A 26,948-nucleotide genomic window follows, 5' to 3' on the forward strand; every position below is an offset into this window, starting at 1 on the left:
CCAATCATTTGAATAATTCCTTTTTATTGGTTACAGACCTGCGCTTCCGTTGTAAATAGGAAGCCGGCAACCGAAGTATTCCGCCCCTTGAGGAAGGAACATTCGATTGGTTGGTATTTTTTATTCATTACGCTAGGCGGCGCCGTTTATGCTGTTTAGTTACTTCCGGGGCACGCACGTGTGGATTTGTAATTTCAGTGTGCGTTTTGCGGGTAGAGGGTGAAGGTAGGCAGTATATTTATTTTTTTAACAGCTGTTTACAGATTTAATGTCTTGAAGTTATTTATGTTTGTAGGACATTTTGTCATGGACGTTTCGGTTATGGTTTATTGAATTACGGCATTACTGTATTGATCCGGTCTTTTTCAGAGTTTCAACTAGAATATCAATAGTTTTTAGTATTGTGCATCAAATCATTGATCTGATTTAGCAACCATGTTACGTTTAGTGTCAGGATAGCGGAAGTTTGTATATGAATTATACTTGAAACGAAAGAATTGGTTAAGTTGTAACCAAAATCTTTAAATCAAGTGTCCTGTCAGATATCCAGTATTGCGATCACAAATCGTACATACATGACTGCTGTAAACTGCATCTTAGTTCTCATTATTGCTAATACGATAATATCCCTGATTTTTTTCCAACGCATAAAGTGTAACATGGCATCGTTAGAAGAGGATTTCCCACGCGGGGGGACTTCAAAGAAGACCGCTGGAAGTAAATCAACTGTCGAGCGCATTGAAGTGGATAACTTATTTCAGGTAGGTTTATGAAAAGAGCGTCACTATATCAGTTGAAATAAAGAAAATAAAAACTGATACATCATCTTATTCACTTGCTTAGGAACATGCAGCTTTAACTTGCGCTTGTAGCTGGTTAATTGATGAAGAAAATGACATGCATAAACACTGCCATTTGTCATGTCTTTCAATCTCATCTTCTTGTATGTAGTTACACTTTCCTTACGTCATCCTCACTTTTTGCAAGTGCTCAGTGGCCTGTATGTTCATGGTATTAGGCCGCTTGCTGCCATTTTCTTGCTGAAGGCTAAACGACTGTGTTGTTCCTCACAGATATGTGAGCCAGAAGTAAAAAAACGAAAATCGACCAAAGGCGACGCAAAGGGTGCGAAGAAGCAAAGGAGCGGCAAAGAGGGCTCGCTAAAGCTCAACACAGCAGAGGCCACAGATATCCTCAGTTTTAAGGCAAGTGTATGAAACCTGCGCATTGAAAATAATCGTTTACCAGCTTCTGTATGCTTTGAGATCCCGTTTCCTTGTGTCACGAAGGAAGTGGATGAAATTACATCCTTCTAATCTTGCATTTTCAGAACATCAAAGTCGGAACCTTATTTTTGGGATGCGTGAAGGAGGTCACTGACTTCCAGGTGACTGTCAGTCTTCCAAATGGTCTGAAAGGATTTCTTCCTGTGGGCAATGTCTCAGCATCCTTTACAAAGATGCTTACCAGTCAGCTGGAGATGGAAGACAGCCTGGAGGTGAGGACTGCACTTGCTTTGCTGTGCTGTTTTATAATGTAAAATTACGATGCAGAACCCAACCGCACACTTATTTTTGACTTTCTGCAGGAGATATCCTCACTGCCCAGCCTTTTTCCTCCTGGAAAGTTGCTCCGGTGCGTTGTGTCTGGTTTGGAAACCACTCAGAAGGGACATACGAGCGTCAGGCTATCTATTAACCCAAAGGAGGTGAACAAAGGATTCACCCCTGAATCCCTAAAAGCTGGAATGGTGAGTCTGCGGCAGACAATGTCAGGTTACTTTCCTCAGTTCTGGTGCCGTGCTTTCAAGAACCAGCTGAGAAAACCCACTGGGCGTAGGCCAGTGGAAACTTGTCGGTTACAGTATTGTTATTGATCAGGGGATCTGCCATCTTGGTGTCTTTACCACACATGTAATGAAAAATTTGGAGATGGGGGGGCTGTATGTAATGCTTTCTGTAGATGGAAAGCTATGGAGTTTTATGACCCTCCTAGTTATTTTCTGTGCTAATGAGCCCTGTTTCTGGTCACAGATGCTCAGCGGATGCGTGGAGAGCATTGAGGATCATGGTTTTCTCGTTGACATTGGTGTGAGTGGAACCAAAGCTTTCTTGCCAAAGGGAAAGGAGGTAAAGGGCGCTACGAAACAGGGGGGTAAGTACAGATACAACACGTTAACCTACACCTAATAAGTTATATTAGCCACATGTATGTGCGGCTGTTTTCTGTATTAATGGTAGTAAAATTTAAGCTCATGCATAAATCGATGTTTGAGGGAATTTTCATTTTCTTGGACTGGTTACTTAGAAATTAGAATGTCCAGGTTTGGCCACGATCTTGTTGGCAGTGCATAATATCTTTCAGTGACGTGAGAAGGACAAGGCCCGTGTGCTGTTTCGTAATCTGACGAGAATGTTCATCTACTCTCTTCTACTATGCACTCTGTGTTTTTGGCAAAGGGTTCAAGGTGGGCCAGCATGTGGACTGCGTTCTAAAGGAGGTTAAGAACGAGGGCCGCATTGTCCTCCTCGCCACCACCTCCTCTGCCATCACCCAGTCCTGTGCGGAGACTCAGCACGGCTGGACTCTCCGGAATCTTCTCCCCGGCCTGATGGTCAAAGCGCAGGTCCAGAAGGTTCGTGGCCTGGGTTATACCTCGTCGTCGTTACTGTTGCTCCTCCCCTGCCCTCTGCTCACGCGCATAATTGTTCCAGGTGGTCCCTAAATTGTCCCTATATTGAATCCAGTTTTTTTGGGGGTTCAGTGCGCCCGTAAAAAAATGTATGTGGTTTTCAGAAGTATTTGATATCTACTTGTTTGTTTCTTTATATCATTCATGTGTTCTCAGTGGATTAGTGTTAGTCTTCCCCACGTCTGAGGTGAGCCTTTTCCCCCTGTCATTTAGGTGGGCAAACACAGGCTGTTTCTGGAATTCCTCTCCTCCTTCTCTGGCACGGTGGACTTCCTGCACATGGATCGTGACAAAGCCTCCAGCTACAACCCTGGAGAGACTGTAAGCCCCCCCCGCCCCCAACCAAGAAACGCACCGCCTTCTCTCTTTAAGGACCCTTTTGTTGCTGTGACGTGCTTTGTCTGCAGTTTGGGATATTTTACCAGCCTTTAATTTGCTGTTTGTTTGCTGTTTTGTTTTTGTCTTTGAAATGTGATTTTAATATCTCCTCATTTACATGTATCCTTCTGCCTTTGTAACACACTTTGAGTTGCCTTGCGTCTACATAAACAAACTTGCCTTGCCTTGCAGTTGAAGGCCTGCGTGCTGTACGTCGAGCCCTCCTCTCGGTCCATGGGGCTGTCCCTACGCGAGCATCTCCTCAACCCAGGCCCGCTGTTGGAGCCCGTCACCAGCGACCTCATCGGCGAGGTCTTTGAGGACTGCAGGATGACGTCCTTGCATCCGGCCTCTGGAGCCATTTTGGAGCTGCCTGAGAAGATGGCGGCTTTCGTGCATGTGAGTTGCTGCCCCCCCCCCCCCCCCCGTACAGATGTGTCCTTGTGTACCTTTCCAGTTTCAAAGCTAAACCTCTGGGTGGTCTCGCTCTCCTTATGTGTATGTGAGTCTTAAGCTCCTGCTGTAGTCTTGCTCTGAAACTAGAAAAATTACATTAGCATGAGTGACTGGGAAATATACTGTTAGACTTTAAAATAAAGCTTTTTTTTCCACGCATGAACTCCGGGCTTCGTCTGGAGAATCAGGTCCTCACGTTTGGTAGATTTGCTCTTTCAAAGTTGGGGCATTATTGGAGATTGTCTGTCAGATGCGTTCACACCCACTGGAAACACTGGTTTAGGCGAGGGGGGCGGAAGCATGCAGGAAGCAGGGCATGATGGGAAAAGCACACTGTAGAAATCGCGCTATTTTGTTTACAGCACATCCGAGATGTTTGCTGTTCCACCTGCGCCTTAGTTTGCATTACACCGCACTCACGTACTCTGTTTGTAACTTGATTGTACTTTGTTTGTTTGTACCCTTCTGTTTTCACGCCCGTTGCATGATAGAAACTTTATCAACATACCTACTCGCTCACGGCGAATTCTCTAGACCGTTTCCTGCTCCATTCACACATGTGGGTCAATCAGAAATTACCCAGACTTTCTACTAGGGACCTAGCAGGGTAAAGTCTGTTTAATGTCGCCTACGACTGATTCTTCATACATATGGTCCCTCTTTGCAACGTCTAGAAAAGTTCCGGGGGGGGGGGGGGGGTACATGTCTGAAAGGGCTTTAAACTGCGAGCCTTACCAGACAGCTGCTCTCCAACATGCCATGCAGTAATTTCGCAGGTAAAGCAAGTAAGTTTTCTGCAATCAAGGAATGAAATACCTCTTGGGAGATTATGACAGCATGCTAGCCATTTAGTGATTGGTCAGAGTCTGTAACCCCCCTCCCCTTAATATGTGATGTCTTAGAAGCAGCACCTGAAGGACATTGGTGAGACCTTCACCTCTGACCAGGTCATGGCCAAGTCGTCTCACACCTGCAGGATTCTGGATTTCAGCCCGCTGGAGCAGATGCATACAGCCACGCTGCGCAGGTGGGCAGCTGGCGCAGTCGACTGCCTCTCTGATCCCTTTCAAGTTTCTAAGTCTTGGCACTTATTTTGCATTATCATGTATTATTAATTTTTAGATGAGAAATAGCATGTATCTGTTTTTTTTAGTTATGAAATTCTTACTATGGTTAGAAGTGTGTTTATAGTTTTTTTGTTTTGTTAAGAAGCCACGCCTAATTGGAGTTTCTTCCGCTTTATAGGGCCATCGTAGATGCAATGTTCTTCAGATATCAGGATTTCCAACCTGGACAGTTGGTAGAGGTGTGTGAAATCTCCTTGCATATACGTAACGTTGGAGTTCCAGTCCCAGGTTGTCATTCCCTGCTGCAAACCCATCCTCTTCCTCCCAGGGCACGGTGTCCTCTCTGCTGACCTTCGGGGTCATCGTGGAGTTGACGGACTACATCAAAGGGATGGTGCCCAGGATTCACCTGGCCGATGTAGTGCTGAAGAACCCGGAGAAGGTGTACAAAGTGGGGAGCAAAGTCAAGTGTCGGGTCAGTTTGCTTATTAATGCGTCCAAGAAATTAGCAGTAAACTCCTGAATGGTGATCTTTAAAGAAATGGGAGGATTTCAGGTTAAACGTGTGTAGAATGCAGCTGTCTTCCCTGGGGGTTACCCTGCAGTCCGTATCACAAGACCCAAAGCCTTTCCCCCAAATCACCGGAAGAGAGTTCAGCCCTAGAAATGAATGATTTCATATTATGTGTTTTTGTTTTTCTTTTAACTTTTTGTAAATTTTTGTGGCTGCATTTCCTTAAGCCTTTGATCCTGACTAAGTCTCCATGATGTTTCGTTTCAGCGTCATCTTCACGATGTGCGCATGCGCAAAAATCATATTGTATTTGTTGCTACTGCTTTCTGTCTGACACAACTTAATTGACACACACTACTGGTAGATAAACTATAGCCAAATAGAATTTATTTCAGCTAATTTCATCTCTTTTTTTGTTTCATAAATATTGCACTATTACTCGCAGAAATCTCACATACCGCGATTTGATATCGTGCAGCCCTAATCCTGACCAGTATACCCATTTGCCAGATGCATGGCCGTGCTTTTTCATAGTGAAGCTTACAGTTGTCGTTTGCGACACCGTTGGGTGTGTTGCGCAGGTGCTGTCAGTGGACCGCGCTTCACAGAAGTTGCTGTTGACACGGAAGAAGGCGCTGCTGAGCTCCACCCTGCCCCTGATCAGCAGCTACTCCGGCGTCCGAGTCGGCCAGGTGTCGCACGGCTGGATCGTCAGCGTGCAGAACTTCGGCTGTATCGTCCGCTTCTTCGGCGACGTGAAGGGGCTGGTTCCCGTCGGAGAACTGAGCAAGGAGCGGGTGTCTGTCCCACAGAGCCTTTTTTACGTCGGCCAGGTCTGTGGCCGGAGGCGGGGGTGCCCCTTGAGAACCGTTGCTTGTTTAGCTCGGGGTTGGTCTGAGCAGAGCATGTCCCGCCCTTTGGTGGGTTTTCGTTACAGGTCGTCAAAGCGAAGGTGCTGTCCTGTGATGCCGCTCAGGAGAAACTGCTGCTGTCCTTCAGGGCCGTGGCGGATAAGGAGAGCCAGGCCACCCGTAGGTTTAGCTTCGAAACTGGAAAGGTACCTTAATCCTACTTAGTCCCTTAATACTAGTTACAACTTCAGTGTTTTCCAATCCGGTCCTCGGGGACCCACAGACAGTCCATGTTTTTGCTCCTACCAGGAGCTGGGAGGGAGCAAAAACATGGTCCGTCTGTGGGTTCCCGGGACCGGATTGGGAAATCAGTGCTTTTAGATGATATGCACCTATAAATATGTAACCTTTCATAGTCCTAAGAAAATGGCACTGGGATGAATCTCGAGGTTGGACGTGTGCTTGATTCTCGGTGCTTTTTTGTCAAACTGCAGGAAGTGGAGGCCAAGGTGTTGAGGAAGCACCTCGAAGGCCTGGAGGTTTCCATCCTCCCTGAAGATGCCCCTGCTTTCCTTCCCATAGGCCATCTGTCTGATCACATGTCCAACTGCTCTCTGTTTTGGGGGGCTTTGAAAGAGGGAGACACCCTCTCCAACACAGTTAGCCTCAGGACCAACAAATCCAACACCGTATCCTTTACCTGGCACTCTCTCGTGGCTTTTTCTGTAAATAATTTAGCATGTGTAGGTTAGCGCAGTTTCATGCTTTAGCCCAGGATGAGCCATACTGGGCTTTACACTCGTCAGGATGTTTCCTTAACCTTCTTCGAAAGATTCTAACCCAGAAGCCCCTCGTGAAAGCCGCCATCACAGACGGCCTGGTAGCCAAAGAGTTCTCTGACATCCAGGTGGGGATGCATCTCGTGGGCTGGATCAAGGACGTCATGCCGTACGGGGTCTTCGTGGAGTTCCCCTACGGCCTCGTGGGCCTGGCGCCCAAGTCCGTGAGTATACCACCAGCCGCTAGCTTAAGCCTCGTAACGTAAGCCGTGACCGTAGTCTTAACAGAGTTTTTAAAAGTGATGATCAAATTTTCGGAAGACCCCGAGTTACATACTGATTCAGCGGGAACTCAGGGTGAGGTGGTGATGTGTTCGTATTTGGTGCTGAAAACATTTCCGGTAAATTTCGGAAATGGGGTCTTTAGCCTCAGCGCTGCCACGTCTGCCAGCTGAGTTTTTTTACTATGTGCACAAAGGGTCTGTCTTTCAATGGATTGTATCACTTATCTTCGATTATTTAAAAGAGCACCTTTTCTTAAAATGTAAGTGTTGCCATGTAGCTGTATCTGTAGTCTCTTTGAGATGTTTGGAAACACTATTCTGTGGGGAGATTCAGAGAAACTTTGCACATAAGCATTCACTGAACGAACTGACTATAGGAGTTAGACCTTCACAACACTGTACAGCCATAGCAGTGTAGGTTAACTGTTCACTGATGGTGTGTTCATGCTGTTTCTGTAGGCTATGAGTGACAAGTTTGTCAGCAACACCGAGAGCGTCTTCCAGAAAGGCCAGACGGTGGCTGCCAAGGTCACCGACTTGGACGAGGAGAAACGCAGGTTCCTCCTCTCCCTAAAGGTGTCGGAAGTCTGCTTTGAAGAGGGAGATTCCCGGAGAAGGCTTGTTCAGGGCCTGCAGGAGAGGAACGCCGTGGCAGAAATGGTGGCCGCCAAGGGTAAGAGACTGGAGCTTTTCCACTGCCACCAAGAACTGAGCCAGATCCGAGCCGAACCGCAGAGAGACTGTTTTCCATTGCAAATTATGCAAGCCGTACCTGAGCCGTAACCACGGTGACATGGCCCTGCTACTAGTCGAAAGCGTGACTGAACCGAGCTGGTTGCATCACCACCATCTGATTGGTCAAAATGCACAGAGACAAAGAACCGGTGATCTGCGTCAATATGATGTGTTACCAGTAACTCAGAACTTGAAAATTTCCAGCCTCCTACTTGGAAAAATGTGTAATGGTATTGATGGTGTTACAGGGTAATTATTCCGTCTCCCACCTGCTTCTCCTGTTAGATCCTGAGCTTCTCCAGTACCTTCGCCCTTTGGCAGTAGGGCAGAAGCTGAAGCTGGCTGTTGACGTAGTGAGCGGCGACAAAAGTGCCACATTCGTGAGAGATGGACTAAGCGGAGTCAGCATAGTCGCAACTCCGGACCATCTGAGCGGTGAGATCAGAGTGTCTATGTTCAACAAGTGCTTTTCAAGGAACATGTTGTGTCTGCAGTTGGAGGGAGACGCTTGCAGTACAGAGCTACAATAGTTCGATTTTATGGATTTGGTGTTTGATGGTTATTTTTTGCTGTAGGTGTGACATTGACCTCGGGGCAGAAAGTGACAGCCATTATACTCCACGTGGACCCCTGTGCATCGAAGATCTATGTCTCTCTTGCTCCACAGCTGTTGGGGAAGAGGAAGAAGGTGGGCTGAGATTATCTGTAGTTGTGTTTGAGGTCACTGGTGATGGTTTGCTTGGACTGAGGGATGTGGACTGAGGGATGTGGACCGAGGATAGCAGGTGGATAACCATCTGGACACATGACCTGGTTTCAGGTTTAAATCTCAGATCTTAAATTTTCTGGTTATTTCGTTCATATAATGACTGATGATTTTACTTTAATGACTGGATGCTTGCATTTGAAGCCACAAAATAAACGTTAAACTAAATTAAAGGACTGAACAGGTAAACCTAATTAGTCAGGGATGCACATAACTGGTGCGCATTTGCCGTATAAAGATACACATGGCAATTTCTTGTCATAACCGTTCAAATGCATATTTATGTGCATTCGTGCTGTTATGACAAATTACTGTGCATTTTAGCCTCTATGTGGCTAATTTGTACTTCTTTTGCGGTACTAAGGTTAAAATGCGGCCAGTAGTGTACTTGTGTACCAGTTATGTGAATCCCTGGTTGTAATGAGCTAGGAGTATGCAAGTCCCTTTGGGGAAAAAGGTTTGCTAAACTTAAAAGAATCAGACTAGAAAATCATAGTGTTTATTATTTGTTTGCTTTTATTAGCACATAATTAGAAATACGACATTGTGAAGGAGCGAAAATGGGATCTTTTTTTTGTCATTTTGCCTTTTAGCTTAACGCAGGTGCAAAGCTATCAGCTACAGTGCAGTACGTGGAACGAGACTTTGCCGTCATCTCATTGGGCGACAGCGGTCATCTGACCATAGTCCACACGACTGTTCATTTGAACGACACGTTCCGCTTCAAGTCGGAGAAGATGGCCGTGGGGCGGACCCTGAACGTCACCGTCAAGGAGGCTCGCTGCGAAGACCTCGGAGGGCTTCCGCTGGTGTCGTGGACGTCCGTCTCGGCGTCCACACCCAGCAGGGAAAAGAAAGCGATTCCCGAGGGCGTGGCTGTGAGTAGAAAGCACACCTACAAGAAGGGCGACGTGCTGACCGGCACGGTCAAGTCCGTGAAGCCCCTCTGTGTGTTCGTCAGCCTGCCCGGCGGCGTCCGAGGCAGCATCCACGTCTCTCAGATCCAGGAGACGTTCAAAAAGGCTTGCAGCTTCCCCACGGCCTCCCTGAAGAAGGGCAAGACTGTCACCGCCAGGGTCATTGGGGAGAGGGAGTGTTCCGATCACAAGTGAGTCGTCCGATTGACAAAATACTCGCTGTCGTCAGTCAGTGCCCGTCTTTATCACATCGAATGTGCTGGAAAGACGTTAAGCATCTCGGCCAAGCATCGGACAGTAATTAATACAAGTAAGAATGAAATTTCGGTGATGCAGTTCATGTCATTCTTGGCTGGCATCATCGTGGGTTTGAGTCCCCGATCTGTGTGCGCACACCACATAGGGGATGATGTCATTCACAGGGACAGATGGGGGTGGAGAACATCTAAACCATCTCCACCCCATCCTCGTGTACACCAGCACACCAACAGTACAGAGTAAAATTGAACATCTCCATGTTTTGCCTTTAAATATCTCAATTATTAAATCACTCATTTGACACTGCCACTAGGTGGTGCTGGGGAGAGAAGAAGTAATTTAACAGAATAAAAGGACTAATTCCTAATATAGCAGATGTAAGAATTTGCATAGGCAAGCAATTTCATTACCCTGACCATACATTTTATTACCACCCTCGCTGGAATACCGTAATTATCTCCATTCATGCAGTTAAGCTAATTGGTGTCTGTAAATTGTCTGTAGTATATGATTGTGTCTGTGTTTGTGCCCTTCGCTGCCTGGGATAGGCTCCAGGCTCCCCATGTGACGATTTCGCTGCCTGGGATAGGCTCCAGGGCCCTCCATGAACCTGGGATGGATGGATGAGTGGATGGATGGATGGATGGATGGATTTTTATTCAGTGATTAACAAACTTGCTCAAACAACAAAACATCTTTAGAATGCCTGGTTACATGATTAACATCTATGTATTTCACCTAATTATTTAATATTTTTATTCTCAATAGGCTTCTGCCAATTTCCCACCCAGAGTCCAAGTTCACAGAACTTGAACTGACGTTACTCCCAAGGTAGGATCTTCGTGAAGCGTGTGAATGTCTAGACTTGTTCATTTTCATTCATACAAACTTTGGCCTTAGTGACAATATAAAGCTTTCATTACATAATCACCATTTAATATTTTTGAAAAGCTAATTACAATTTTTAATTTTTTTTTATCCCATCGTAGCTTGCTGAAAGAGGAGGCCAATCTTGAGGACATCAAGACCGGCAAGAAACTGAAGGCCTACCAGGCCGGGCAGGACGTCACCTGCTTCGTGTCTAAGGTGGCGTGCGAGCAGGGAATTGCTGCGAGATGTTCCTCCTGGCGTTCCTGCCCCATGTCTTATGCCTGTCGTCTCTCGTCTTCAGTATGACATTCAGAAGAAATGGCTGAAGGTGATCCTCACCCCCTCCGTTAGCGGGACGGTGGACGTTCTGGCCATGACCCTGGATCGCCAAGTAAGCAGTGCTCCTGGGGCTTAAACCCGTTTGTAAATGTGCGTCGGGAATAGGGTGGCCACCTAATCCATGTCATGGGGGGGGGGCACTTAGAGCTGCTTCAGGTTTTACATACTGCTTTAAAACTGAAAGGTTCCTGTGCTCCTGTTCTTGGCTAAATAGCTCAGTTTTTCTTGTGCTTTGACTGGTTTGTTTCCTTGACTAATCAGCACACAGCAACATCTCAGTGCTAAAGTGAAATCCGGATCCTTTTAATTGAAATGGTCGTGTACAAACCCCGTCGTACCTCGCAGTGTCCCTCCTGACATGGATTAGCTGGTCACCCTAGTTAGGAATCATTGTTCAGAATAACTTCCTACCTCTGTACATGTTTACATGATAAACCTTTGATATAATAGATCGTCTCCTCAATCTTTCCCCACCAATCAGATGATTGGCTGTATCTCTTTGTCTGCGCCTTAGTGTGTGTGTGTTAATGTTGTCATGCTTATATTATCTCTATATTATCTCTATTTACCTCGGTTTTTATATCCCATTTATTCTCACTTGCATTCTGTCCAAGGAGAAAGATAATTCAGCTTCAGCTCCTTATATCCTATATATCTGAAGCTGACAATAACCCTGACCTTTAACGATGAATAAATGACAATAGGAGAGGGATACGTTACTCTATGTTGAACCATTTATTTTAGTTTTATGTTCAGTAACTCCCCCTCATTTCAGGTGGCCAAATATCCAGAGAGGATGTTCAAAATGGGCCAAGCTCTCCCAGCCAAAGTCGTCGGACTGGACAGCTCAAAGAAGCGGCTTTCTCTGTCCCTCATAGGTAATGTCCGGTTTAATGCACCTCCCTTACCATTATGACGGTGACCCCTCTTTAGTAATTCTATTTTCTATGCCATTCTGTGTGGTACAGTGCTGTTAATGGCCCCATATTGTGGTGCCTGGTCTGTGAGCCCCTAATGGCGTCCTTCCGCTCCCCTGATCCGCAGGCGTGTGCAGACTCACCCCCGGGACGGTCACTCTGGGAAGAGTGCAGGAGCTGCTAGCAAACAGCGGCCTGGTGGTATCGCTGCCCTTCAGCCGGTTGGGCTACGTGTCGGTGGTGGACCTCGCCGACTCCTACAGGCCGAAGCCCCTGGAAGGCTATTGGGTCGGCAAAATCGTCAGGTCAGTGCTGCCCCGCCCACTTCCTCTTCAGAGCCTTAGGGTGTTTCTCAGTATGTGTAGTAGCCTGGACTTCTGTTCTTGCATACCCCAATTACGTCATCTTCCATCGCCAACCAATACCAATGCTAAGCACAGAAGTACAGGCAACAGTAAAAATCCCCGGATGTCATTCTTACGCCCTTAGTCCTCAGCTTCCTGGATGCAGGAAGGCAGCTGATGGCAGGAATCGCTTCCTGTTTCCTTCCTGGACACTGACGCGGGCATGTTGTTTGGGATTCCCAGGTGCTGCGTCGTCGGAGAGGAGCCTGACCATTTGCAGCTGTCTCTCCGTGCATCCAGGTATTGAATATGACCGTGTGTATTCAGAATAAAGCCGCAAGCTTTGCAGAATGCAGGGTTGCCTTATGTTGCCTTTAAAGTTTGGTCTCGCTTAAGCAGATAACGCGTGAATTAGTGGATGCGCCTGGTCAGTGTGCCCGGAAACCAGGAGATGTGAAGGCTCTCGGTGTTGATACTGTTCTGTGTTCTGTAGGATGGAGCCTGAAACCACAGTTCCTGTGAAAGATCCAGAGATCTCATCTATCGGGGACCTTAAGAGAGGCAGGCTTGTCCGCGGTTACGTCAAGCATGTTGGAGCCCAGGGTGTCTTCATAAGGTTCGTCTTTTATAGATTATAGATTATAATTCACAAAAAGATAACTGCTATATAACAAGGCAGTTATAACCCTGTACTCTACAACAAAGTGAAAAGAACTGGCCCTTTTTGGTGGGGGAGAGCTTTGGAATGGCATGATCTTAAGTGGTCTAAATAAAGATGGTGTATTTCTCGACGTGTGAAAGGAAAGTGAGACTTGGAGGGAATCTGCACCCAGATACGACTGAAGAAAACCGTGGGCAGCCGCTCATTGTTCATAGGCCGCGTTGGTGCCTCTGCTTTCTGAGCCACACACCGGCGCGAGCAGACATCGCCTGCCAGCCCATCTGTCATTCCTGCCGCTATTTTTTTATGTTGTTGTTTTATTCAGCTCGACACTTAATGTGGGAACGATAGAGAGTTGGCGGACGGTGGATCAATTGATTTAGTTTTTTTTTTGTTACCATATGTAACATTCAGATTGTTTTGTGCAGGTTATCCAGGACGATCACAGGACTGGCCAGATTTGAGCATGTGACTAGCTATCATGTGACCGATAAGGATATATTTGCCAAGCACATACCTCTACATGCCCTGTACACCACCAAGGTGCTCAGGTAAGGTCAGATTTGCAGCTCGTGTACACAGGAACATCAGTCACAAACAAACAAGCTGTTTTTTTTTTATCATCATATGACTTCTGCATTTTTGTATTATCTACTAATGTTATCTACCAGATATACTTTGTATCATTAGTACAGTGTTCCTGGTGGTATTATTATTGTTGTTGTTATAAATGTTGTACTTTTGGTTTTGTAGAGTCAACAAAAAAGAAGGTCAGGTTGAACTTTCTCTGCTGCCAGAAGACACCGGAAAACCAGACATTCTCCCAGAATCCCTTGCTCTTCCGCTGAGAGAGAGAGGGCAGGAAAACAAAACAAAAGATTCAAAGAAGCGAAAGAGGCTGCCGGTGAGGGGCATCGTGTGCCCTCTGTGTGCCCGTCCTCAGCTTCATGTCCCAGGCGCGATCCCCGATTGTCACCATGTCACCTCTTTCCCTTTCCTGTAGGGGGAGCTTCACAAACACGGGAAGATCGGGACCACGGAGACGGCTGGGGAATCGGAGGAGGATGACAGCGGGGTGGACGCCTACTTCCATGAGGAAGAGGAAGAGGCTCCCCCAAAAAAGGTCAGATTTTAACACGCTGTGTTTTGTAAAGTCCCTGTTTCATGCCTGGCTGTAGCTTAACCTCTCTTTCTCCCTGCTCGCACCCCCCCCCCCTCCCCCCCCAGCCCAAGAAGGCCCTGCAGCCCGTCAAGGCGGGTCAGCAGAGGCTCCAGGTAGCAGGTGGCTTCTCCTGGGATCTGGGCCTCAGTGCTCTGCGACCAGCCGTCAGCCAGAAGGGGGCCGACCGCAGTGACGAGGAGGATGAGCAGGCCCAGGTAACAGGGGCCCATTGAATCTCAGCCACCATATTCTGTGTGATTCATTTATCCAACATTTTTATCCAAAGCGTCCTACAGTACAGGGATGGGTCATAATTAATGTGTGGTCTCTGGGATTTGAACCCACGACCTTTGTGTTGGTAGCAAAATGCTCTGCTTGTTGAGCCACAGGAGTACTCTATCTGAACATCAAGTGGTTCCATGGCCCCTAAACCCCAGGACCACTGGTAGAGATTTTGGGCCCCCAACCCAGACCAATCAAATTAAGTTACAAATATTTTAGGCCCCCTGTCATCCTAACTCCCCCCCCCCCCCCCCCTTCACAAAGCCCCTGCCCACTCTTCTCTGTGCTCCCTCCCCCACGTTATCTCCCTCGGCGTCTCGTTGACCTACAACCCCAGAAGAAAAGCCGTAAGGACAAGGAGGTAGAGAAGCAGCAGGCGGAGAGGGTGCTGTCCAAGCTGGAGAGCGAGCTGATGGACCCCAGTCTGAGGCCCGAGTCGGCGAGCAGCTTCGAGCGGCTGGTGCTCAGCTCCCCCAACAGCTCGTTGGTCTGGCTGCAGTACATGGCCTTCCATCTCCAGGCCACGGAGATCGAGCAGGCGCGCGCCGTGGGCGAGAGGGCCCTCAAGACCATCTCCTTCAGGTCGGCGCCGCCGAGCCGCCCGCCCCCCTGCTCAGTCTGATGTTACGCGCACCCCCGCTGCCATCCATAACCTCCACGGTCCTTCACCCGCCCCTACAGGGAGGAGCAGGAGAAACTCAACGTGTGGGTGGCCCTTCTCAACCTGGAGAACCTGTACGGCTCGCAGGAGAGCCTGCAGAAGGTGTTCGAGAGGGCGCTGCAGTACTGCGAGCCGCTGGCCGTCTACCAGCAGCTGGCCGACGTCTACGCCAAGTCTGACAAGCACAAGGTGAATTATGGGAAATGTAGGACTTAAGCGAAACTGCATAATTTCCTCCTGGTTGTGTTAGTCGAGGGAAGGATTTTCCTGGGTCACTGCTCACACAAAAACCACACCCTGTTTCCTAAAGGAGGCCGAGGCGCTGTATAAGAACATGGTGAAACGCTTCCGCCAGGACAGGTCTGTGTGGCTGAGCTACGGCACATTCCTCCTCAGACAGGGTCAGAATGATGCTGCTCACTCTGTCCTCCAGAGGGCGCTCCGGAGTCTCCCAGACAAAGAGCGTAAGATTTTGTTTGTGTCGTCTCAAATCCTGCTCAGTGCATTTATTCAGATTATTCAGAAAAAAAAAACTACCTGATTAATGCTTAAATTTATTATTCAAATTCGACATCTGTATGTGTGTACTTGCATACTCCCAGTAGTGGACTGGCATTCTGCCCATGCTGTTTCCTTGCCATGTGCTTCCTGAGAGGCTAAAGACTCGCCATTACCCGTTACTATATTATTGATAGCTGGAAGAGTTTTATTTTAGGTGTCGCAGGGCTGAGTGGGTTTGTCAGCTACATGGTATAATGATACTCCTATGGTTCTCATCTTTCCCTGCTTACTGAGCGCAGGATTTGACTCCCTGTCTTGCATAATGGAAGCTTGAGATTTCTTCCTTCTCAGATGTGGACCTGATAGTGAAGTTTGCTCAGCTGGAGTTCCAGCACGGAGATGTGGACCGGGCTAAGTCTATGTTTGACAGAACCCTGACGAGCTACCCCAAGCGCACGGATCTTTGGTCTGTCTACATAGACCTGATGATCAAGCACGGCCCCCAGAAGGAAGTCCGGTAAGACGGCCTTGGATTGGAGGCTTCGCGGCTCTCCATCTGTCCACCTGCCTGGAAGCCGTGGCAGTAGCTCTGTAGACCTTCTGTTTGCGTGACCTTTCTTGGAGCTCATGCAGTCAGACCTCAGCCATATTCAGGGTTCCCCTCCACACATGCTATTCTAATCTATCATCTTGTTAAATCCGTTGAGTCATGGCTGCCTTTATGTAATAATTTATGTTCACTTAATCATCACTATAGGCATGCATTTTTTATTAAGCCGGGCTTCTTATTTTATGAAATAGTCTGTGAACTTCTAGGGACTTCCCTGCAGTTCGTGTGCTTTCATGCGCTAGAACATGCCAAGTGATACATCAGCCATCGTTTAGCAAGTCTGGACGGGAAAAGCTTCTCCAGCAGGCTGTTAGTCACCCTGTACTAAAGGACCTACAGTCAGCTGTGTTGCAAAATACCTCCGACAGTAACTGTTTCAGTTCCAGGGTCCACTGGCAGCATGTTCTGCACTTTCCTTTCTTCTTCTTCTTCCAGGGATCTGTTTGACCGCGTGATCCACCTGAGTGTGGCAGTCAAGAGGATCAAGTTCTTTTTCAAGAGGTACCTGGAGTATGAAAAGAAGAGCGGGACGGCAGAGAGTGTGCAGGCCGTGAAGGAGAAAGCCTTGCAGTACGTGGAGGCTAAGGGAGCCGAGGGAGCCGAGGCAGCCAGCTAGGGACGGGCGCCTGAACATCACGGGGCGCCTGAACATCACGGGGCGCCTGAACATCACGGGGCGCCTGAACATCACGGGGCGCCTGAACATCACGGGGCGCCTGAACATCACGGGGCGCCTGAACATCACGGGGCGCCTGAGCACCACTCCTCACCCCAAATCGACTCTCACCAATGAGATTCCCGACTCCTCCCAGCATGCAAGTTTTGTCCAAGCATGTGCCCATTTCCTGCTTTGGGGCTGTGTTGTGACTGGCTGCTTGGATGTAATGTCCCGCCTCCTGTTGAACGGTCTTTGTCTTCAGAGAAGCATGGACCACACATCCTTCAGCCTGAATACATGGACTGTCATTATATTAGATTTTCCTTGAAAAGACACTTCATTTTGAAGAAATTTCTTCAGTTCTTAGCATCTGTGATATTAGTACTTTTCAGCTAAATTATGTCGTGTGAATAAGAATGTATTGAAGGTTAAAAATCAACTTTTTTTTAATGCAAAACTTTTTTTTTTTTTGGGGGGGGGGAAAAAAGAAAAAACCAAACCAAATGTCACGAAATACACTGTTGTCTTTAATAACATTTATAAACTGAAGATGGATCAGACATCCATAGTTTTTCTGGTGTCAGTTTTGTGATGTGATCATATATAAAGTGATCAGATATTCATGCAGTGCCCGGGAGGGGAATTCATGACCATTCAAAATGAGCAAAAGTAACTTGTGAATGGTGTCTCCTCATAAAAGGGAAGGGCATTTTGGCTTTTGCCGTTCATCATCTGTATATAGTGGGGGCTATTCAGAAACCAGTCATTCTTAATAACTGGGTGGAGTGGAAAGTAAAAATTGATTTGTACCACCAAAACATTACACTTTTATTTGAAACAAAGTAACAATACAAAATAACTAAAAAGAGGCAACTTAGTCTAACTCACTCTATGTAGTCGTTTATGGGGTTTAACTGAGTCGTTCGCTGCATGGGGGGGCGTCCGTTCCCTTTCGTTGGCACTGGGCAGAGTCGCTTGCTGGTGTATGTTTATTCTCGCGCGCAGTCTGTCCCCGAGCGGCAAATGCCACGGGGCTCACGTCCCAGTCACTCAGCTTTCCCCCAGCGTCTGTTCTGGCATGTTGCTCGCTTCCAGATAGTGTCGAGTAGTAAGGTCAAAGGTCAGACACGTGCCGCACATTGACTCCATATCAGGCTCGTGTTGACGAGTGGAAATATTCTTAATGGTGGCAGTGGGAGGGGTGGGGGTTATGTTGACTCCCCCAGCCAGGGACCTGCTCCCGCTCGTAGTCCGTGGGCTGGTCTCCGGGCCCCGGCCTCTTCTGTCACACCTCCTGGGGGTCCTGGGGTCCCTCAGCGCCCTGGGGGGCATCGGCCTGCAGCCGGCAGATAGGCTTGTTGCACATGGGGCAGACGCTGCGGATCTCCAGCCACTTCACTAGGCACCTGTGCCAGGAACACAGAGAAGATCCACTCAGGAAGGAATCCCGTCAAAGTACCACCTCCTTTGGATGCAGGGCTCCTAGACTCCAAGATACCTTCACGGTGCATTAAATCTTTCCCTGGAGAGTCAAAGCTCGCATGAAGACCGTTTTTGCAAACGTTCGCGACTTACTTCTTGTGAAATGCGTGCGTGCATGGGCACACCCCGAGTTCGTCCCTGCTCCTGAACTCCTCCAAGCAAACTGCACACGTCTGCTGCAATGGCAGGAAGCGGGACACGCATTAGTCACACATTGTGTGGAAGGAGTGTCTTCAGAGTGACTGGAAATCACTCCCCTGGTGAATGTGCAGGAGAAGTGTTTATAATCTTGACCATTTCCAAGCATTGGGCCTCTTGACTCCCTGTACCAGCTGTGAAATGCCTCAGTCACAGATTTTAGTGGGTTTACGTCATTTTCACCTACCCTCAGCTATTTTGGAATAAGCTGTAGATATGTTATGAATAAAAGTTAATGTGTGCACTTTAAAATGACACGAAAATTATGTGGAAACGACAAACTTACTCCAAGAAGACTCAGTTTTTTCCCAGCTCCCTTTAAAACCACCTGTGAAGGAAAAAATTTGTTAATACATGCAGTATTTTGTACTGTAAACCTTTTTTGTAAGTTAACAATCATTTATTAGGCCTGGTTAATATATCATTAATGTTCTTTGTTTTTCTCTCATCTGTCCATTTTCTGGAGTCAGGACAATTTGGTGATGCTAATTAACCTCAGCATGTTTTGGGACTGGGGTTGGGGGAGGGGAACCAGAGAACCAGGGGAAAACCCCCAAACAGCATGGGGAGAACCTGCAAACTCCACGCACATGGAGCCATGGTGGATACTCGAACCCTGGTCCTAGGGGTGTGAGGCAACAGTGCTAACCACTGTGCCCCCCCCCCCCCTTTTTGTTTTCTTACCCACTAGTCTAGTCAAATTTTTATATGCAATATTATTATTTGTTAATAATATGAAGAGGTGGAGATTTCAAGTCCAGAGGGTAAAAGTCCAGACCAAGATTTTATTTCAACCAACCAGTTGAGTATAAAAAGTCACAGTCACAGAGTACTCAGCTGGTTGGTTGAAATAAAATCTTGGTCTGGATTTGTACTTTCTAGACCCAAAATCTCCACCTCTGATAATATGTAAAAATGAGTAGCAACCTGTGTGCAACAAAGCAAAGCGTTGATTTAAAGCGGCGTAATTTTATTGTTCGTTTCATCGCACAGGAGGTATGATGTTGAAGAAATGGTCGCGAAATGAGAGCTAAACTCCAACACGTAGGAAGAGGATTTAATGATAGAGGTTCTCCACACCCAAACCCATATATATCTCACCATCTGAGACAAATAGCAGCTGGGTTCATTAGCATTGCATGACGTTTCATTTGAATCATTAATATCCTACAAGTTGTTCCATTGTTCAGCGAGACCGCTATGGCTTTTGAGCACAGCGGCTGATTAAGGCATTTTCCGAGTCACCTGGCATCAATACGGATTACACAATGCGCCTGTGAGTAAAAGGGACCCATAGCTCTTTATAATGCACTTGTTTGTTATCCTTGATTCCAGTCCCAAATCCAGGTAGGTCCCCTACCCGCGTGACACCTGACACCTCTGGCTCAGAGAGAGAACAAGTGATGAAAACGATGAGCTGTAAAGGTGTCGGCACCCATCTTCTGTACCCCCAGGCTGAGTTTTACGCACTCTGCGGCCGCCCGGCGCTGTATCACGTTACCTCGTTATAACCGTACTGCTCCCGTGTTCCTTGTCGCCGTAACCTGCGGAGAAAGGCAGCATCGATTACAGCCACACCTCAAAACACCAGGAATCCAGCTATGTAGCCCAAATCTTCAGCTGACTATTAACTATTAACCAAGAATTCTTTATTTTTTATTGTGAAATTATCAGGCTGACTAGGCACCAGTGAGATTTAACTGTGGACCGAATTTCTTTAATAGAAAACGAAACAGAAACATACTGTAAAATGTCAAAATACACCCCCCATACCCCCTGAAGGCATAGGTCTAAGGATCTTTCAAATTAATTGGAAATTTACCCCTCTTTCTTCTAAACACCCAGTTTAACATTACAAGTTAATGCAACTACTCTCAGCTCAATTTTGCCACTGTAAACATTAGTGTAATATTCATAGAAGAATTGTACTTCAACAGGAAAAAAGCGATCAACTTCTAATATATTCATCAGTAGCTTCCATGAAGGACAAACATTCTAAACAAGAACAAAATACGATAATGAAAACATAGATGAATGATTGTACGCATCAGGCTGACCTCTTAGTATATGAATTATTAATTAAATAATCGTAGTCATTCAGGCTTTTAATGGAAGAAATTGTTTCATTCAGTTTAGCCACCAGAGATGCACCCATTCCTACTCTCTGTCATAGAAGAGGCAGTACTGATAATCTAAAGTTCTGAGGGAAAGAATTATTAGCGGTATGCGAAAATGTGTTAAATGAGTGTGTATTTCAATAAAAAGCACCAGCTATTTTACCCAGCTGATGGTACTATATGAGTGAGGTACTTATCAGAAAGAAGGATCCTCAAGCCTTCAAAAAGATCATTTCCCAATGATGTTTGAGGTTTTCGTTAACTTACAAAATGAGCTGTTTGCTGCTAATGTACAATGTACTCAAAGCAGACCAATTGGAGTCAATGTACTTAATTATTGCTGTCAAACATCCACCTTGAAAGGCCTCTGTTAACAACAAGCTGGATTTAGCTTTTTTAGCCACGGTAAACACTTCCTGCCCCCCAAATGACTCTGTGAGGTTGTGTCGTTGGGTCGTACCTGAACAGATAACAGCAGAAAATCATGCTCAGCATGAAGATGAAGAGGCCGATGCCCAGCACGATGATGTAAACGTTGAGGGGGAGGTGGTAGATATCTTCCGACATCATGTCACAGGACTTGAACGAAGTCTTTAATCCTAAACTGCACAGGCATCCTGGGAGTACAGGGTAAAATCGGGCTGAGTGTATGTTTCCAACCAGCCGAGATCAGGCACCCTGTGGGCTAAATCAGTCCATCTTTTCAAAACAGGTCAGGTTACTTCAGTGCCAAGCTAACACAGATTTCCATGCGTTCAACTTCACACTTTCATGTAGACAAACGCGTACTTTTAGTCACAATCGCGCACTGATGATACTGAGCAGCCACTCCTGGTGACCTTGTGAGTCTGTACTATTAACTACATCGCTAAACAGCACAGGCTTGTAAGGTGTGTGCCACACAGATACATGAGTTTTGGCACCACAGGGCGTGAACAATTTTGAGAATCCCTCGCTGTTTTATTCCAGGGTGCCACGCGCAAATGCCTGGTAGCGACGGAAAAAGCCCGATCTGGCCGAAAATCAAACGGCACGTTTCAATAACCAGCACCATCAATCGGGGACGGTGACAGCTTGACAGCTCAAGTAGTAACAGGCCAGATGAATAAGGTTAAATACACACCCCCTATGACACCCAACACGTCATGACAAGATGTGAATAAAATTACTTGGCACATATATTTTTATTTAAGTAATATAATCACTTCACAGAAATGGAAACAGGTCTTAGAAAGAGGTTAGGGTAAGTTCATTATCACCATAACCCTATTACACGAGCAATGGCTTTTTTTAAGCAAGAAATTTTAACGGCCCAATAATCACTGAGATCCTTTGTTCTGTCCTGGTCGGGATGTACACAAAACAAAACGGAAGCCTTCAGGCTAGGAGGGTACACACATCTAAACCGTCGTTTGAAAGGGAGAGAGTATATAAAGAGTAAACCGTTAAAGGTATAATCACTGGGAAAATTAACTCGACAGAAAAAGCCCGTGCTTTGGTGCTGGAGTTTATTCGAGTGACGGTCAAGGTTCATTTCCATGTTTTGTTTCCTGACGTTTGTTCTTTGATGAGATCATCAATACAAAGGAAATCTGTACATGGTGACCTTTGACCCCTCTCTCGCCTGCCCTGACATTCTCCGACCAATGAAGCAGTGAGGTCATAGTGTCTTTTCTGAATCTGATGTATCTTTTCCCTTCAGCCCGTCTTCACTTAGTGATTAACGTAGCCCTGCGGATAGTTGCTCAGCTACGCAAAAGCCTGCGTGTTTAGGGGAATTTCACGACGTTCTGTCCTTGTTGCGTTAGCTACATATGAGCGGTGGCGGCGTTACGCGCTGTATCAAGCCGATTATTTCCTTTTAAGGGCGTGCTGAGACCCCAGTGTGCCACTGGCGCTCGCTGAGCTGCGTGTCACTGATCTGTAATCTCGTACTGTGCAGTGATACCGCAGCGCCCTCCTTGAGCTGTACCCATACCAACACATCGCTCTAATTGCTTTAGCACTGCTCTACTCTATTTCTACTACAGGACTGGCACCTTATTTTGTATATTAAAATATCATCGTTTGATCTGAAACATAGAAAAGAAAAATGAGAAAAAAAGCTCTCATATAATATTTTCAGTGGAGTCCACAAAGAAAAAGGTAAAGTAACTGAAAATGTTATATGCAGTAAGATTGCAGTAACACGTATATATATAAATCTTCAATTGGATGCTATATCTTAAAGGATTTTTTGACATCACAGCATTACACAAATACCCAGAGTACTGTACTAAAATCCACTAGCCTTTGTCCTTATCCTGACCAAGATTATGTGTGGCATGAGTTCTATTGCAGCATTTTGCTTGGCTTTCAATGTCCCCTCCTTATCCACCTGAAACCTTGTTTTGCAGTACGTCATATCAACAAACAGGTATTTGTGTATTTCTGTATCACTGCACGTTGACTATATATTATTGACTATATGTTTTGTAAGTGTCAGCATCCTGCTATAGAACCAGCCTTAGCAGGCTGTGTTTGTTCAGCGTTCTCCTACACTTAACGCTGTATTTACACAGTGAGCATTAATGTGCTAATACTTCACACGTGACGTGCTAAACCGCTCTGCTAGCAACAATAAAAATAAAAGCCATTCCACACTGCAATAACCTACTGATAAAAGGTATTACACTTAGAACAATAATTTATTTTATTGCAATATTTCATCCTTGTTCAGGCCTGCATGTAATATTGATCTTAGCAATACTGCAACATTCTTAGACTCTAGAATATTGAGTAAAATTATATAAAATGGATCCAAAAAATTGACATAATTTCTTTCCGTTTAATTAGAGCTGAGGATCTTTATATACGCCCCCCCAAAAAGGAAATGTCTTGACAGGTAATATGGATACATTATTTTAATACTTAGCTTTGGTGGCATTATCGATAAGGGAGCCGCGGGCAAATATTTGCGGATGATCTATAGCATATGGAAGCCGCGCCGCACTCGGCCCCTCAAAGAGACCGACGCAATCGGCCGCGGACAAAATAAACACACGTGACTGCAGCTTCACTTCCACTGTGCTGCCATCTGCTCCGACAAATTCGGTAAGGGAGGGAGGCGGGGGGCTCCCCCTGACCTCGCTGCTCAATTCAACGCCGCCGCTCCGGAGAAGATGCGCCATTGGCGTAGACAATGGCGAGAGGGGTTGCCTTACTGCAGGTCCGTGCGATGAGAACTTCTTAATATGAAAAAGCCCTGCGATCCCCTGTAACCTAATTTGAAATGATTGTGTCGGTGCCGTCTGTTGCCAAGGGGGCATATTCCTGGGAGCAGGGTGTGGGGGCGGGCGCATTATGATAGGAGGATGCCAGTGAATCACTCGTTATTAGTAACCAGCAGAAATCAGACGCTCCTTTCAGCACGACAGTAGAGGCGCAAACCAACCCGAATCGGCTCTTCTGGGTTGTTGTCGGTCCGCTTCATCCGATTTATTTATTTATTTTACTCACCATTACACCACTGGAGCAGGTGCATGAAATCTGACTCCAAAGCAACAGTAAATTCAGCAGAAGGAGACCAGTGACCGTCTCCCGAGGGACGGGGCGGTGGGGGGGGGAGAGGAGGACTGGGCTGGAGCGGAGGCTGAGCCAGCGGGCTGCTAGACGGCTTTCTGGGCTCCGTCCGGACTGCCCACTGTGGATGACGGGGAGCAGCCAATCCCGGAGTTTTGCGGTTAACACCTCATGCGCCGCAGCTCCGAACTTGGTTATTCCCTGGCGCTGACGATCGAAAAAAAAATGTACATTATTTAGAGCTTCTCTAATTCCCGCGGCTGCGTGACATGTCACAGGATGAAGAAGCTGCTCGCTTTTAATTTAAACAAAAGAAGTTACGAGGACGATCTGATGCGTCTAACAGGAGAGCTGTCATCAAAATGGTGTTTTGCTTCCTTTGTTTATCTTCTTGGCCAATAAAGGGAGAAGAACGAGAATGTGGGGAGCAGGAGGGTCTCACAAAACCTCGCCGACAGGAACATACGCTCACAGGTTTAAAGTTCACGGGACATTTGCATTTAAGAATTTAAAACAACTCTGTCCTTTTAGATACAGACAATGATAATTCCTTCTCCGGTATTTACACTCATAAGGGAAACTGAAAGCATTCCTGGTTTAACGAGCTTCTTAAACAACACCCCAGATATAGTAACTGCTTTGTCTTCCATTAAAATATTTTTACAAGCCTCACCCTTGACTACCTCCTCAGCTGCTTGCAGATCTTCGTCTTATCTGTATTTTCACACGTGCATTCCTCGCTTGCCGAAAAACAGGTGTTTCTTTCCCAAACAGCAAAACAAAAGGTTATACGATATCAGATTCCTGTTAATTCATATCACTGAGACTAGTCCTCGGGCTGTGACCATTTAATTGGATGTTTTCCCCCTCCGCTGTAATCACCATCTGCTCCGAAATTGTGGGGTAAACACGTACGGCGGAATGGAGAGAAACTGCGAAAAAATGTCCAGCGTCCGCCCAGCTCCTGTAACGGACGCCTCCGCTGGATCGGCAGTTCTTCAGCCGAGGTTCCTCATCATGGAGCGGAGTGCTGCTCAGTTTGTAAACAGATCCCAGCTCATGTGATTTGCCGTCTGCATCACGGCTCTCCTTTCCCCTCCCTCCCCTTCTCCTTTCCCCTCCCTCCCCTTCTCCTTTCTTCCTCTCTCTCTCTGTGTCTCTCTCCCCCCCCCCCCGCACTCTCATACCCCTCCCGGCAGTGACAGCAGGAGCAGGCAGGCGGGCTTTGCTAAGGTTTCCGCAAACGGAATGTGTGTGTGTGTGTTTGCGTGTGCTGGCGTCTCTGCAGCTGTCACAAGTGCGCAAGGCCCACCCTGTGTGCATCACTGCCCCGACACACAAAACAAGAGAGAGGGAGGGTCGGCTTCCCGAGAGCAGCGAGCGTTTCTGCGGGAAATGAATGACGGAGCAGCCACGGGTCGGTCGTGACAGGAATCTTTTTCACGACAGGGTCACGACGATCTCAATGGCGTATGAGTATTACGGTCCATGAAGGAGCACAAGCTGAGATGGGGAACCAAGGCTTGAGACAAAGACGTCCACCACCCCCACAGAAGAAAACCTGCCAGCTTCACAGACAGCAGCTGCTGGCTTTCCACTGAATGTGTTTCCCAGACACCAGAGTCGGGGCACTTTTGTGTGATTCCGTTTATTCTTTATCTTCTGTGCAACACAGCACTAAGTAAACAGATTGGAAATAAAAAATAACTCAATGATTTATACTGAACATAATCCTGCGTACTACAATTAAAGTAATAAAATAATATGACCTAATTTCAATATGACTATATTCCTCAAGATTCTCCGCTGACTATTAAAGTATCACGTCCCAGCAACACGAACATGACCGAAAGAACTACTGTGGCTGGACTGTACGTTACCTATAATAATTCGTGTTGACTCCTTTGGTATCTTTAAAACTGTTCTTTGAGGTTTTTTGAGCCTTTTTAATTAATGATATTACTTGCACTCTTTGAATGCTTAGGTTACCTTTTAAAACTAATGCCATGTTTATTTGACGCTGTCCTGGAAAACAAGCAAAATAATTTTCTCAAGCAAATGCACCCCCTAGTGACCAAAGTATGGAAGTTAATGCTTTGCTGCGATCCATATTTACATCAAGGTTTCTTTTCACACGCTGTTCGTACAGTGCCTGCATTTGTACATTCTTACGTTTTCACATACACTAGCTCTCCATTATCAGACACCCATATATACTGTTGAGAGCAAATCTGAAGTCAGAGCACAGGGTCTTACCAGAGACCAGTGCCCCTGGGGAAGGTGGACATAAGGTCCTTGTTCAAGGGCTCGGTGGTGATACAACTATTCTGTTGTCTCCAGGTACAGATACCTTACCCACAGAGCCACACACTGCCCCTGTATTATCTGTCAAACGCTCTACCCTATATTTATACGACCCATATTTAAGTATTATAAAAGCTTGAGTTAAACATTGTGTGTTATACATTCCAACCTCACTCTAATGGGTTGGCAAATATAAAGTTCTATTGTACATGGACCATAGACTGCATGTTATTTTACATATTTAAGCAGCAGACTAAACAAATCCAACCATTCATCCATACATTTTCAGACCACACTTCAAGGTGATTTTCATGGTCTGCTGGACCTTTTCTTCTCAGTGTCATAAATTAAAGATCGTTCTTACTGATGATGATGATGATGATGATAAAGAACAAAACCACTTGTATTATAGACATCGTCATACCAGACACACACAACCGACAAAAGACACAAATGGATAAAATACGCAAATACACAGATGTGGCACATAAAATTCATCACCTCTGGAAAATGCGATGATCATTGTCCATATTGTTAATTCCTGCACAGGTATCATCCCACATGCACTACATGAAAACCTACAA

The 26,948-nt window shown here is 46.4% G+C and overlaps 2 protein-coding genes across 5 annotated transcripts; one reads left to right on the plus strand and one right to left on the minus strand.

The window, feature by feature from the left end:
* The first annotated feature begins 95 nt into the window (after positions 1-95).
* On the plus strand, positions 96-17,268 carry pdcd11 (programmed cell death 11). Of its 4 annotated transcripts, none has more exons than XM_072703920.1 (37): positions 96-225; positions 654-761; positions 1,074-1,205; positions 1,331-1,498; positions 1,589-1,750; positions 2,034-2,154; positions 2,460-2,635; positions 2,906-3,013; positions 3,263-3,469; positions 4,429-4,553; positions 4,772-4,832; positions 4,922-5,068; positions 5,689-5,940; positions 6,045-6,164; positions 6,453-6,647; positions 6,791-6,961; positions 7,481-7,694; positions 8,042-8,191; positions 8,332-8,444; positions 9,116-9,630; positions 10,466-10,528; positions 10,687-10,783; positions 10,869-10,958; positions 11,682-11,784; positions 11,951-12,128; positions 12,411-12,467; positions 12,661-12,783; positions 13,257-13,379; positions 13,582-13,732; positions 13,832-13,951; positions 14,056-14,205; positions 14,610-14,854; positions 14,954-15,122; positions 15,244-15,397; positions 15,786-15,951; positions 16,480-16,670; positions 16,743-17,268. In XM_072703920.1, exons 2-36 carry the CDS (start codon positions 660-662, stop codon positions 16,658-16,660), a joined length of 5,409 nt encoding a protein of 1,802 aa, XP_072560021.1. In that variant the 5' UTR covers positions 96-225; positions 654-659; the 3' UTR covers positions 16,661-16,670; positions 16,743-17,268. The 4 variants fall into 4 exon arrangements, with proteins under 4 accessions (XP_072560021.1, XP_072560022.1, XP_023653770.2 ...); XM_072703921.1 differs by having other exon boundaries at positions 16,779-17,268; XM_023798002.2 differs by having other exon boundaries at positions 16,480-17,268.
* On the minus strand, positions 17,209-25,179 carry LOC111836604 (RING finger protein 122). Its single transcript, XM_023798034.1, has 7 exons — positions 24,734-25,179; positions 23,998-24,267; positions 20,960-21,116; positions 19,884-19,926; positions 18,669-18,710; positions 18,278-18,360; positions 17,209-18,108 (listed from the first exon to the last, which is right to left on the minus strand). The coding sequence occupies exons 2-7, from the start codon at positions 24,020-24,022 to the stop codon at positions 17,988-17,990; spliced, it is 471 nt and encodes a 156-aa protein (XP_023653802.1). The 5' UTR covers positions 24,023-24,267; positions 24,734-25,179; the 3' UTR covers positions 17,209-17,987.
* Between the last annotated feature and the right edge of the window lie 1,769 nt (positions 25,180-26,948).

Source organism: Paramormyrops kingsleyae, chromosome 20 (assembly GCF_048594095.1).
Source record: "Paramormyrops kingsleyae isolate MSU_618 chromosome 20, PKINGS_0.4, whole genome shotgun sequence".
NCBI classification, from domain to species: Eukaryota; Metazoa; Chordata; class Actinopteri; order Osteoglossiformes; family Mormyridae; genus Paramormyrops; species Paramormyrops kingsleyae.